The 14912-nt window shown below is 32.2% G+C and overlaps 1 protein-coding gene and 1 long non-coding RNA gene across 3 annotated transcripts in view; one reads left to right on the forward strand and one right to left on the reverse strand.

Moving 5' to 3' along the window:
* On the reverse strand, window positions 1-3389 carry LOC126880455 (uncharacterized). The gene is made up of 2 exons (XR_007696591.1): window positions 2492-3389; window positions 1-318 (listed from the first exon to the last, which is right to left on the reverse strand). It is a non-coding gene; the product is annotated as an uncharacterized LOC126880455 (long non-coding RNA).
* Window positions 3390-3504: 115 nt separating this feature from the next.
* LOC126880453 (molybdopterin synthase catalytic subunit) overlaps window positions 3505-14912 on the forward strand; it is a 67795-nt gene continuing 56387 nt past the window's right edge. For both annotated transcript variants that reach the window (XM_050644319.1, XM_050644320.1), the window contains exon 1: window positions 3505-4208. In XM_050644319.1, the coding sequence (XP_050500276.1) occupies window positions 3964-4208 (245 nt within the window). In that variant the 5' untranslated portion in view covers window positions 3505-3963. The remainder of the gene's footprint in view (window positions 4209-14912) is intronic.

Here is a 14912-nt window from a genome sequence, read left to right on the forward strand (position 1 = left end):
TCATACTTGATAATTTATTAACAATTAAACGATTACTTTATTGATTACAGTTAATTTATTTAATGGAAATTAAGGTAATAATAATAATAATGTTTATTCAAAAATAATCAAATATAAAATCTTCCTGAGACTAAAAACATATTTAAGTGTATAATTAATAAGAATTAACATAGGAAGCCACAAGGAAATAAATCTGCACGTAGCTATAGCCCAAAGTAACTCCTGTTATTTATCCAAATCTTTACTAGTCAAACACATTTGTTTTGAAATTCCAGCAGTTTCTTCTTTTTATACCTTTTAAATATCTGGTGGTTGTTCCTAAAACAAAGACATAAATACAAATTCTACATTGTGTACCATAAAAAAATCATAAAAATGTGGAAAGTATCACAAGAATAAAGAAAAGTCCCAGATATAAAATTCACTATTAAAATAAAAATAGTAAATAATTATTTATATCTGACACTTTTCTTATTGGAACTTCTTTCTGGTAACATCCTTAATCTCTGACTTTTACAATTTATAAGACAAGAGATGATGAATAAAGAAAGGGAAAAGGACTCTGCAGTATACAGTTACATTCTGCTTTCATTAATCTAGAAAAAAGATCAGAAAGATAATTCAAAGTCCGAAATTGTAAAAGTCAAAAAGAGATTAAGGATGTACCAGAAAGGGGTTCCAATAAGAAAAGTTTCAGATTTAAATAATTATTTACTATTTTAATAGTGAATTTTGTATCTGGGACTTTTCTCTTTTCTTTAAGAGATATCGCTGAAGCATCCTAATAGTAGATAACTATTTTTGAAATTCCACTTAAATAGACAATTTGATTTCGTTTTGATTCAGAGGTGTGCAGGCAGCTCCACTGGGGACGCCGTAAGGCAGAAACAACTGTCTGAAGATTGTGTATCGCCTCTGGATCGAAAGGAAACATAAACTGTCTCTTCACTATCACAAGAGTATTTTAATATTTTTATTGAATAAAAGTAGTCAAAAAAAAAAGGACTAGTTGGTGGAGCGAAGAGATAAAAATAGCTGTGAAAGAAAAGAAAGTACCATGGAGAGCTTATCTAGAAAATAACAGTTAATAAGCAAGGAAGCTTGTGAAAGAAAAAGTTAAAAAAGCTAAATTGGAACAGTGGGAGAGATTTGGAGAAAAGATGGAGCAAGACAGTAGTAGGACAAACCAAAAATTGTTCTATTAAGGTCTGAAAAAATGAGAGGTAAATCAGGTAGTACTGTCGTGCAAATAAAAAAAAATAAAATGGAGAAACACTTACCCAACCACAAGATATAATTAATAGATGGAGTAAATATTCCAAAGAGTTGAGTAATGAAATAACAATGGAAGAATTAACGGAAGCCATTGCAAAAATGAAAAATGGTAGTGGCAGGAATAGATAATATCAAAACACGATTGTTGAAATATATGGGGGAATCTGCATTACACTACTTACACAAATTACTGATAACAATTTGGAAACAGAAACGCATCCCAGAAGATTGGGCAACAGCAGTAATGGCTCTTCTGGTAAAGAAGGGAGGTAAAAAAGTAATGTTCAAATTATCGAGGTATTTTCATGCTAAGTGTACTGGCTAAGATTTATGAATGAACACTGGAGATGAGACTGAGAAAGAAAGTGGAACATCAACTAGACGATGCACAAAAAGGTTTCTGACCGGGCACAGTGTCCAAGATCATATCTTTACTATAAGACAATGGAAAAAGCCTTTGACAAGGTACCCGGACATCACATTTGGAAAGGGCTTGAACTGTTCGATGTTGGAGGAGAACTAATTGATGCAAGTAAAATTTATGTACTGGAACATTGTGCGAGCATTAAACTGTGAATCAAACAAATTTGCTAATACACAAGGAGTAAGGCAAGGTGGAGTTTTAAGCTCACTGCTATTCATTATATTATATATATGAATGAACCAATAAAAAAAATGCAGTAGAGTCCCGAAAATTAGATTTAGGTTACCATTGATTAAAAAGTATAACTCTGAGTAAATGTGTATCTGCAGATGACATTGCATTGATACCAAGTTCAGAGAAATCTTTACAAAGCAACCTAAATTTATAGACGAGAGAACTTGCAGACAAAGGAATGAAAATAAAATTAGCAAAGACTAAAACTTTACTTATTTCCAAGACACTGAAAGAAATCCATATAAACCTAGACGGAAATTTAGTAGAACATATGAATGATTTTGAATATTTATAAACTATAATAGACAAAAAATGCAAAAAAAAATGAACAACAGAATTGCTAAAACATCACGATTATATCACTCCCTCACTACAGGTTTCATTAGCAAAAGAGAAATTAGTGAGAAGACAAAAGGGACAGTATATTATATACCTCCCTTCTCTGCTTCATGGAAGTGAAACATGGCTGGCTTTCCTAATAATTAAGCTTGAATATCACATCTTTATTATTATTGTAGACATTTAAAATCCTTATTAATTGAATTACATTAAACTTACCACTTATAAAATGTTTACTTTTCATATTTTAATTTTAGTTCCCTTATATCTGTTCTTCTTGTGGCTTTTATCCATTGTCCCCGGCTTTGTTTGGATAATTCATTTAAATGTATTGCATGGGGAGCCTTGGGAACAGTACAAAATAAGACTTTTCCCTGTCTGCCCTACTCCCACAATTTACAACAATACAAGTTACATGTATAAGCTTCCCAAGAAAGAAAAACTGATAACTGCTATGGACTAATTCAGTTCTGTAGGCGATAAACTACTTTATATTTGATTTGCTGCACACAATTTCGCTGCACAATCGACAATAAAAACAAACAGGATATTCTTTACAAATGTAAATATTAGGATTAGGTTATGTTATGTGCCCCCAGTTAGGCCATATTCGGAAGTTCCTTGTCCCTTTGCTTGATTGGCACACCGATAATTTTCGTTTAATACTGTCCGCTGTCATGAGCCGCTGTCACATCCGCTGTCATTTTACACTCAAATGTCCATAGAATTTCGTACACTTACACTCAAAAGTGTAACACTAAAAAACAAAGGAACAGACCTATTGTTCCACAGTCTGTTCCGAGTTCCGATATGGTTCCTATTTCCGATGAAGATAGCTACAAAAATGATAAATGATGTAATGATGACCACAGAACGAATTGTTTGCGTTTGGCAGTGTTGCCATGCCTGTTGTACACTTCTCAAAAGAGTGAAAGCTTTAAAAAAGTACATTTAAGGCTGTATGACACTATGCTATATTATTTTATAAATTTTGCTATATTTTTTAATTCGTATAAAATACGAACGAGTAATACTTATTTGTTTTGAAATTTACTGCAGTTATTTATCAGTGAAAATATGTAATAAAAACATCAATGTATCCTGGCCGCATAGCCTTGCAAATAAGACGAAGCAAAAGAACAGAAGACGAATCTATGTGTTATCTGTCAAATAAAAGAGAAACGTGGTCAAAAGTCAAAACAAAGGTCAAGTCACGTCAAGCGTCAAGTTCACTTCACAAAAATAAACATCGACATCGGGTATGTATAAATAAATGCCAGAATTCAAAGAGATTTTATTTTAAGAGGATTAAGCACAGCAATATAGTTAATACTGTGCTGTGATAGTGGTATGAAGCTAGTTTACTGATCAACGAGTGATAAAACAAAATCCAAAGTAACCAACAAGAATTAAGTTGTTATGAATAGTAGAACAGTGGAAATAACTGTATTGTTTTTTGCGAAAGCTAGGGAAATTGTAGGTAAACCATCTGTTTTACTACCTATAGAATCACCGGTAACACATAAACAACTATTAGAACAGATTGTAATTAAGTATTCTTTACAAGATATACAAAACCAAATCATTTTATCCGTTAATGAGCGTTTTTGGCAACCAAACGACATTATCAATTTAAATTCAGGGGATGAAATAGCAGTGATACCTCCATTGAGTGGTGGATAAACATAAAGATGAATTATCTAAAATTAACTTCTGAAAAATTGTCCCCAGAGGTAATAACTGACCTTGTAAGCTCAGGTTCATGTGGTGCTATTTCACTATTTATTGGAACAACAAGGGACAATTTTGAGGGAAAAACTGTAGAAACATTAGAATATGAAGCTTATGAGTCAATGGGAATCAAATGCATGGAGACAATATGTAGTAACATTCGAGAACAATGGTCTTCTGTAGTGAATATTGCAATCTATCACAGGTAAGAATTTTATACTTAACCCAGGAGCAGTCGCGCCGTTAGAAAAAATCCCTTTTCTTTTTCGTGATAACTTGATGAAAAATTTTGCAACATAACTTTCCACTTGTAAGTGCCTCGAGGAAGATTGTAGTAATGCATGGGAATTGTTTTTTTATTTTTGTGTGTGGAATTTATGGCTTTGGTGAGAGCCAATTAGCTTTAAAATTGTTAGGAATAGATATTTTTAACATAACAAGTAAATAAAAATATTATAAAATAGAAATTTGTTTTAAATTCGTATTGTTGGAGTTTTTCTCATCGCGTGACTGCTTATATGACAGAAGTGAGCGCGACTGCTCCCAGGTTAAATATTATATTTCAAGTATAATTTATATTAGCAGGCCACTATGGGACCTAAACTTTGTCAATTCATAATATAGTCTGTTCACTCAGCTTGGGCATATTGTGATAGTCATTGTTGAAAATATTGGGACCGTGCAAGTTCAGCAAAGCGACCCCTATTTCTACGCTCTGTACTTTTATTCGCACTTTTAATTATATTGGCCAATTATATTAGTCCTGGTTACTGGATAATTGTCAAGGCCATAGTCCAAAAAAATAAGAAGAAAAAATAAGATGCAGGTTATGATAAGCGAACGTAAACAATTGTATGTCGTAAATAAAATTAGTTATTAAAATGCAGTACTGCAAGCAAAATACAATTAATTAAATTTACCTTTATATAATAATTGCATATCATATCAATATTGTGGAGCAATATATAATTTTTCTGCTTCAATGACAGAAGGTATGAAATATACGTCAATTTGACAATTTCAATTGACAATATGAATTATTTAAGATAGTTGCAATATTTCTCCGTGACTCGTGCATAGTCGTTTCTCGTTTCCCTTCCAAGTACTTGCACACCGCGAATACCTACAACACAATAAGTTGTACCACACTTCTACAATATACTTCCTCTGATATGTCATTTTGTAATGCCACTCACATATTCGTTGTTAACCTGAGACTTTTCACATATCTCCATAGGATCGATATCTTCAAGCAAGCATTTATTTCATCAGCACGTGTTGATCTAGGAATGACTGGCAACATTTGGCAAAAGTCTCCAACCAGTATTATAATCATCACACATCTGAATTCTAATTACTACACAAATCTTTTAATGTTCAATCAACTGCCTCTAAAGCTCCTATGTCGCGCCATTATACTCATCCCAAATTATTAATCTACTGTAGCCCTTTCGCCATTGTTGATGGTTTGGTTATAGTAAGTAAGGTATGCTTTATTGTCATAAAATTTTACCAATTTGTGGACAAAGCTTATACAAAATAAAAAAATACAATAAAAAACAAAAAATAATAAAAAACTACAGACAAAACAAAAACAGAAACAGACACCAAGTAAATGGCGTGAGTTATACTACTTAATATAATTTTACAGTTATTAAGTACACATTAAAAAATTAAAAATTTTGCAAACAATATGTATACAACGTCAGAGCAAAAAGAAGGCGAACAAGGAAAAGGGAAAGGGAAAGTAAATCAAAAGTTCTATGCCGCTGCAAATATGTACAAAAGTACTCGAAAGTAATAATCCTGCAAGTCAATTTGCTGAATTCAAATCGTTTATAAAAAAGTCATTCACTGTATAAAAAGCTCTCTCTAGCAAATAAGCTTTCAAGGCCTTGCGAAAAGCGGGAAATGCTGTAATAGATTTGATGTTAGATGGCAGGTGATTGTGCATTTTTCTCGAATTGTATAGTATAGAGCACTTAACCAGCTCAGACCGTGGGGTTGGCAGATAAAGATTATGCTTAACGTTTCTAAGAGGATAGTTGTGAGTGGGTCTCTCTGGACCTTCTGATGCATGTTTGCGGATTAAACAAACGGATTCAAAAACAAACAAAGAAGGAAGAGTTAATATTTTAAATTTTTTAAAGAATTCTTGGCAATGAACTCTGCTATTGAGTCTCAGGGAGTAACGAAGAGGTCTCTTTTGTAGTTTAAAAATACGCTCAAATTGAGTCGCACAACACGTACCCCAGAATGGAAGGGCGTACCGAAGATGGAACTCAAAAAGGGCATAATAAACGGTCCTAGATGTTGACAAATTGATTTCCGTAGCAACTGATCTTAGCGCAAAACAAGCCGAACTTAATTTTTTGTGTAAGGCATCAATGTGCAAGTTCCATTTTAGAGACTTATCCACAATAAGCCCTAAGAACTTCACTGATTCAACTACCTCTAGACTGTTGTTATTAAGTACTAAAGGTTGCATCATACTGTTGTAAGGTAGGACTTTGGTTTTAGAAACGTTAAATAACAGGAGATTCGAATCGCACCACGATTTAATGGTGACTAGGTCTGTAGCTATGGTATTGCGAAGATCCATAATATCCGTGTTACTCCAAGTAATACTAGTATCATCTGCAAAGAGACATTTTACCTTTAATGTTCAGACTAGGGATATCATTTATGTATATCAGAAACAATATAGGGCCTAGAACTGAACCCTGAGGTACCCCACATTCTAATGGCATGCAAGAAGATGTCTTCGTGTCAACCCTTACAAACTGACTTCTTTTATTAAGATATGGTTTAAGCGATTTAAGAGCCTTTCCCCTAAATCCATAGTGCTGTAATTTGTCAGTCAAGATGTTATGGTTTACACAATCGAATGCTTTAGAGAAATCACAGAAAATTGTTGCTGTAGAGTGATGGTTGTTTAGACTGGAGTAAACATGATTGAAAAGGAAGAACATAGCATCATTCGTGCATTTGTCACTCAGGAATCCAAATTGATGTGGAGTAAGCAATTTGTATTTTAACAGAAAAGATAAGATTCTTTTTTTATTAGATTTTCAATTATCTTCGACAACGTGGGCAGGAGTGCAATAGGGCGATAATTCGAAGCAAGATCTTTATCGCCTCCTTTGTGTATAGGAATAATTATCACTGTCTTAAGGCAGCTTGGAAAACTCCAGTTTCGAATGACCTGTTTATTAAGGTAGTAAGATGGTTTAAAGTGCAATCAGGTAGAGCAGAAAACATTTTAAGAGTGAGGCTATCAGTCCCAGATGACGATTTATTTTTAATGTCATTTATTGTAAAGTGTAGTTCACCTAATACTATGGGTGTAAAAAAGAAACTATTTACATTCTTATGCGAAAGATATGAAATCGGATCCTGAGAAGGAGGTATAGTATTTGTTAAATTTTTTGCCACATTTACAAAGTAATTGTTCAGGGTCTCAGGAGAAGTCGGGATTGTGGTGGGAGAAGAAGTCTTATCTCTCAGTTCATTTACGATAGACCACGTTTCCTTAGCAACATTACCTGATTTAGCCAGCCTCGCATTATAATAAATTTCCTTGGCAGCCTTTATGGCTTTATGGTAAATTTTCCTGTAAAGCCTAACGTAATCATGGAAGGATATGTTGTCCGAGAATTTTTTTAGGTACGATAATGAGCGCATGTTCTTTGCAGATATACGTAGACCTCTACTTGACCAGGGTTTACGATGTTTAGTTTAGATGGGCCTAAGAGGAAAGGATTCGTATGCCAGACCAGACAAAGCTTTATGAATCTAGAAAACTCGATGTCGACATCAACAGAGCAGAAGTCCCAGTCAGTTGTTTGACATAGGTGTTTAAATGTTAGAAAATTTTGTTCTCCAAAGACACGGAACAATTTTCGTTGCGTGTTTTCACTATTATTTTTTTATTTTAACCAAAATGTAGTCGATACTGCTTCATGATCAGAGAAACCTGAGTTGAAAACAGTACAGTCAGTAGAATTTGGAGCCAAAGACGATACGACATAGTCAATGATACTAGAGCTAGTTTTAGTTATTCTGGTTGGAGAATTTACATGCATACCTATACCAAAGGAATCAAAGATAGAATGAAGAGATTCTTGAGCAGCACACACACTGGAGTAGTCAATATTTAGATCGCCACATAGAATTAATTTACTTTTTGAAGGAATAGATTCTAGCAAGCTAAGTAGTTGTTGTAAGAAAATCTGCACATCCGCATCGGGAGTTCTATAAATACAAATAATATAGAGGTCAGAAGATTTCTGATAAATTATGGAGAATTCAAATACTTTTTCAATTAATAAATTATCAAATTTGGTCACTGCTGAAAAGTCATTTTGCGTAGACATAATCAAAGTACCCCCATGAGATAATCTACTCCTGTTAAATCTGGATATATGTAATAGTGTAATTTTTAATAAACACAGGTTCATCAACATTTAACCAATGTTCAGTTATGGCAACAATCTCAGGAAAATTTAGCTCTTCTAGTAATAGAAGTAATTCATCAGTTTTGTGTCTTAAGGACTGAATGTTAATAAGAAATAAACTTAGCTTGCTATCGTCCAAATTGTCAGAAGGCGCTTGATCTTCTGTACGCGTCAATTTATTTATTTATATATTACATGTTGGTTCATCAATTGATTTTAAATTCAATGGCAGTTTCAGGGCATAGTGAGCTGTCTATCTACCTTCTAACAATTTAAGAATTTATCAGTTTTAGTCCTGTCGCCAGTGGGGGTACAACAGCCTCCTTAATTCAGATGGACTTACCCAAGTTTTTTTATGTATTTTGACCTGTAGAAAACGAATTTTTTGGGTAACAGTCGATCTGGATGTCGATAAGATTGTTATAAACAAAGAACTTGAGTAATCACATAACAGCGACTTTTCGCAAAACAAAACATTTTTTTGTATTTTTTGGGTCATTTGAAGCAAAAAATGTTTTTACAAGTTTTTTCGTAGGATGCATAATTTTCGACATAAACGCAGTTGAACTTTCAAAAAATCCAAAAATTGCAATTTTTGAACCCGAATAACTTTTGATTGAAAAATAAAATAGCAGTTCTGCTTACCACATTTGAAAGTTCAAGTCAAATTCTATCGGTTTTGATTACTTTCATTGCTAAAAATTAATTTTTTTATTCTTAAACAAAGCTATAAACACATAGTGATTGAATGATGTTTACAATGCATTTCTCATTTGAAATCGAACGAGTAGGCGTGCATACAGACAATTTGTACATAGATTACGTACATTAAAATGCATGCATTGGGCACGGGAAATACTATGTGTTTATGGCTTTGTTTAACAAATAAAATATTAATTTTTAGCAATGCAAATAATCAAAACCGATAGAATTTGACTTGAACTTTCAAATGCAGTAAGCAGAATTGCTATTTTATTTTTTAATCAAAAGTTATTCGGGTTCAAAAATTGCACTTTTTCGATTTTTTGAAAGTTCAACCGCGTTTATCTCGAAAACTATGCATCCTACGAAAAAACTTGTAAGACCATTTTGTGCTGAGAATCACCCAAAAAATACAAAAAAATGTTTTTGTTTTTCGAAAAATCGCTGTTATGTAGTTCCTCAATTTCTTTGTTTATAACAATCTTATCGACATTCGGATCAACTGTTACCCAAAAAATTCGTGTTCTACGGGTCAAAATACATAAAAAAACTTGAGTAAGTCCATCTGAATTAAGGAGGTCGTTGTACCCCCCCTGGCGACAGGACTATTTTGGCTGTTTCATTATTATTATTTTTAAGATTCTAGATTCAAGTTGAGCCTAGTAGGTCCATGGCTTGATTGACCATACTCCTCCATCCGTTCTTGTCCATTGATTTCATCCTCCAATTTGTTATGCTGAGTCTTTATAGATCATCTTCTACATCCATTTTCCACCTTGTTCTGGGTCCCCCCCTTCTCTGACATCTTGCTACGCATTTCGGTAGTTTACCCTCTGGCAACCTCTGTATGAGCCCTGGTCATCTTAGTCGTTGGATTCTTATATTACTCCCAGTATGCTGGGCTCCCCATATAACTCTCTCAGTTCTTCATTTGGTCTTCTAATCCAAATGCTGTTCTCCATTTTTTCTCCAAATATTTTACAGTCCTTTTCTTTCGCACATAGGTACCATTTCTTGTTGCTTTTTATTTAATGTCCATGTCTCCGATGCATAAGTTACTATAGGCCTAACATCCATTTTGTATATTCTTAATTTGGCACCTCTTGATATGCATTTATTTCCTAGTAACCTATTTAATGCATGTATTATTATTTATTTGTACTGTTAGGTAAATACTTTCCTCTTACATATTCTTAGTCTGTGCATTTTATGTATTTTATTTTTGTCATTATTATGTCGATGACTTAGTGTGAAAACCTCGTATCTCATTAAATTATAATTTTACAGGAGAGGCAAAAAGCTGATTTTCTGCATAATATAACCTAAAAACATAAATTATGTTACGTATTTTTAATTCGAGCACATTGAGAAAAATATCTGATATTGGCACAGAGCTAAAAGTGTTAAATGTTGCTATTAAATTGAAAATACAAATATTAACTATGAAAAACACGTAAATATCCTTGCAGTATATAGAGCCTTTGCCCAAGTAACTATGATAACCTCGTATATCTTGATATACATGTTTTTCATCTCCAGTGAGGTTGTGTTTGTTATTATTTACGAGGTTTTTATTTTTCATAGCTTATTGCACACCTCCAAATACTAGGTCGATACAATACAAATCTTTTGATTTAAGGTTCATAAAATGTTCCCATATGACGGACTACCTTTTGTTGTTCACAAAAAACATTTCTGCAAGTCGAATCTCTCAAACAAACACTCCAAATTAAGTACCAAATTCTTGGTTATAAATATACGTGGTATTCACACTAAATCAAGACAGCAATTGATACACGTGGTTTCTTTTTTCGGCTGTAGAAAATAGTCTAGTGTATTTGGAATTTTTCTTACTTACTTACTTAAGCCGTCCTCTTGTACCTTACGGTGTCGAGGTAAGTGGAGAAATCAGATGTCTCCATGCCTTTCGGTCAGTAGCTAGTCTTTCTGCTTCTCTCCACCCTTGGAATTTTTCTAACAGTTGTAAATCCTAAACGTTTTCAAACTAAAACCACCAAAATGTCATTTTCGAAAAAAAAAAAAAAATGAGATACGAGGTTTTCACACTAAGCCATCGATATAGTCTTTTTTATGGCTTTTTCTTCTAATTCCTTAGTTATCTGTATCACTTCCTGTTTGCTTCTTGCTACTATTGCTATGTGATCAGCGAACGCCAGGCAATGATACTTTTTATGATATATAATTTCTTTTCTATTGATATTGGCTTTCCGCAGCATGTTTTCCAGGAGGAGACTAAAGAGAATAGATGAAATTTGGTCACCTTGCCTTATTCCTTCATTTACTAGGAAACTGTCTGATATTTCATTATTTACTTTTACTTGATTTTCTGTTCTCCTTATTGTTAGTTGTACCATTTTAATAATTTTTCTGCCTATTTCTAGTTCTTCAAGTGATTTATACAGCTCCTTCCTTTTTACTTTATCAAGTGCTTGTTTAAAGTTTATAAATAATATCACGGTCAGTTTATGGTATTGATAGCTTTCCTCGCTTATCCCTTTCAGCAAGAAAATCTGTTCTCTTGTGCTTCTTCCTTGTCTAAAGCCCACCTCGTACTCACCAATTATATCTTACATTCTTTTTTTTTTCACTATACTCTTGCATTGGCAATATTTTTTATGTGACATATAGCGATGCTATGTCCATGTAATTTTTGCATTTGCTCTTATCTCCTTTTTTGTAAATGGGACATATTATTACTTTTGACCATACTTTTGGTAATTGTTCTTCATTCCATTTTTTTTTCGATTAATATCTGCATTTTTTCATGCATGCGATTTCCTCCATATTTGAACATCAAAGAACAAATGAAGAGTACAGGGGAAAACAAGGAATGTCACATTTTATACATATTGAGAAAAACACCAATAAAGGTTTAATTCTTATGATATCTAAAAACTCCTTAGGAGATTCTTAGCAGAATTCTAGCAATTATTGGTCTATAATCTTAATATAATATTAATCTACAAGGTGATTGATTAGTAGGGTAAAGCTCAATAGCTCCGCTATAGTAATAGATAGCAACAAAAGTTAATAACAAAAATTTTAGCCACCTTTGAGCTTCACATTACAAAATCAGTTAGAATGTTACAGGGTGTTCGATAACACAGTGGCAGACCTAACTTATGTTTTGTTAAATGGAACACCCTATATTTTATTTTATTCGAAATCCTGTTAACTTCTCCATCACAAAAATATAAAGGTTTGTAATGTTATACAGGGTATTTACAAAGTTATAACCAATTTTGTATGAAAATCGAAACTCCCTGTATAAATAAAAATAAGCACAACAGCAACGGTTTATTAATGCCATATTTTTTATTTATTGTCAAAATTTTTAAGAATTATTGATATTGCTAATTTTCTTTATATCAAATACAGGGTGAGTCAAAACGCAAGTACATTATTTTCTCAGTAATGTTAAATGGAACAACCTGTATTTTATATCATTATTGAAAAGTAACATTAACGTACTTTAATTTTTATATAACATTCCCTATGCCCAAATTTATTAGCTTTCTAGATATTTTCAGAGCAAATTATTTTAGGTGTTTAAATTTATCTAAATTTTAAGTAAGCCATGACTGAATTGACAATTGAAGATTACCGATTATCAATCCGGTAATCAATGTAACACTGTAGCAAATAAGAAATAAAAATAATTTATTAGTAATACATTTTACAAACAAAAACACAACCACTACATGCAACATTTTTGAAACAATTAAAAACTATCTTTTTATGTAAATGCAACAAATAAACAAAGAAAATTAGTAATAAATTTTACAAAAAAAAACACACAAACACAAAATACAATATTTTGTGAAGACACTTAAGCACTACTTTTGTATGTAAAAGTAACAATGTAACAAATAAAGAACGAAACATAATTTATCAGTAATACATTTTGCAAAAAAACATGTTTGAAAAAATTAGAACCTACTTTTAATAAAATATTTTTAATATTTAATTACATAAGGTGTTCAAAATTATCTCCTAACACATTTATGTACGCCTAAAAACGATCATTGAATGAGCTACTTACTCTACGGAGCATTTGTAAATTAACACATCGAAATACACTTTGTATTCTATTTTTCATCTCATCCCTTGTTGTTGGAGGTATTTTATAAACTTCATTATTAACGTAACCCCAAAAAAATCAGTCCAGTTTATTAAATTCTGGTGATTTGGGTGGCCACGCTACTGGTCCATTGAAAAATGAAAATATCTCGAAAACTAATAAATTCAGACATAGGGAATGTTATCTAAAAATTAAAGTACGGTAATGGTACTTTTCAATAGTGATATAAAATACAGGGTGTTCCATTTAAAATTACTGAGAAAATAATGTACTTGCGTTTTGACTCACTCTGTATTTGATATAAAGAAAATTAGCAATATTGACCATTCTTGAAAATTTTGACAATACTTTAAAAATATGGCATTAATAAACCATTGTTTTGTTTATTTTTATTTATACAGGGAGTTGAACTTTTTACGATTTTCATATAAAATTGGTTATAACTTTGTAAATACCCTGTATAACATAACAAACCTTTATATTTTTGTGATGGAGAAGTTAACAGGATTTCGAATTTAAAATAAAATATAGGGTGTTCCATTTAAAAAAACATAAGTTTGGTCTGCCACTGTGTTATCGAACACCCTGTAACATTCTAACTAATTTTGTAATGTGAAGCTCAAAGGTGGCTAAAATTTTTGTTATTAACTTTTATTGCTATCTATTACTATAGCAGAGCTATTGAGCTTTACCCTACTAATCAATCACCCTGTATATTAAGTTATTTAATATTGCACCAAAAAACAGCTAACATTCCTTATTTTTGTCCAGTGGCGTGCGGACAATCCTGGTCCTTCGCCTAGATAGAAATTCTTATAATACCATCTTATATATTATCAAAAATTTATATAGACTGATCTTTCTGGTTATTGTTCTGAATCGATAGTCTAGTCGATAGTACTCAGTTTTTGCTACCACATGGCGAGAAATGCCAAAATTTATGAAAAAGTGGCATTCCTTGTTTTTCTCCTGTATTGTTATTCAAATGTTAATTGGCTGTTTCCTAAACTTTTGTTATTTTTGAGGCTGTGTACAATATTTTTAATTTCTGCCCTAGTGCGAATTAAGATAGAATAGAAGAGAATAGAATTTATTTAATCAAATATACCAAATTTCTTTTGTTTTTGACAAGTCAAAAGAATACGTACCTACATTACAAAATTTTGACAAAATTTAAAAGTTAAATATTATAAACTATAGTAAGAGATATATACAAACAGGTACTAACAAATTAAAACAATTTAACACACTATGTAAAAACGTAAAGACATGAAGTAAACATAAAAATATGAAATATCGTCATAATCGGCAAAAAAACCCTGACCAAACTAGTACTATTATATAAAAGCGGTACCTAAGTACTCTGTCTTTGTGTAAAAACAATGTTTTAAAAAGTGTGATTTTATTTTATTTTTAAACGACTGTAAATGAAGACTTTTTACTTCATCTGGCAAAAAATTGTACAAACTAACATTAGTCGAGTTTTTTATACTTTTTGTCAACCTAAAACGTTGTGCTCTAATAGGGCTTTTCATTCAGAGTCATTTGTTTCGAGCTTCTGTCATGTGTCACATAATATTAATATATCTACGTCGTACGTTATTGGTATTACCAATGATACAAACCGAAGACGTATGACGTAGATATA

This window comes from Diabrotica virgifera, chromosome 2 (assembly GCF_917563875.1).
Source record: "Diabrotica virgifera virgifera chromosome 2, PGI_DIABVI_V3a".
NCBI classification, from domain to species: Eukaryota; Metazoa; Arthropoda; class Insecta; order Coleoptera; family Chrysomelidae; genus Diabrotica; species Diabrotica virgifera.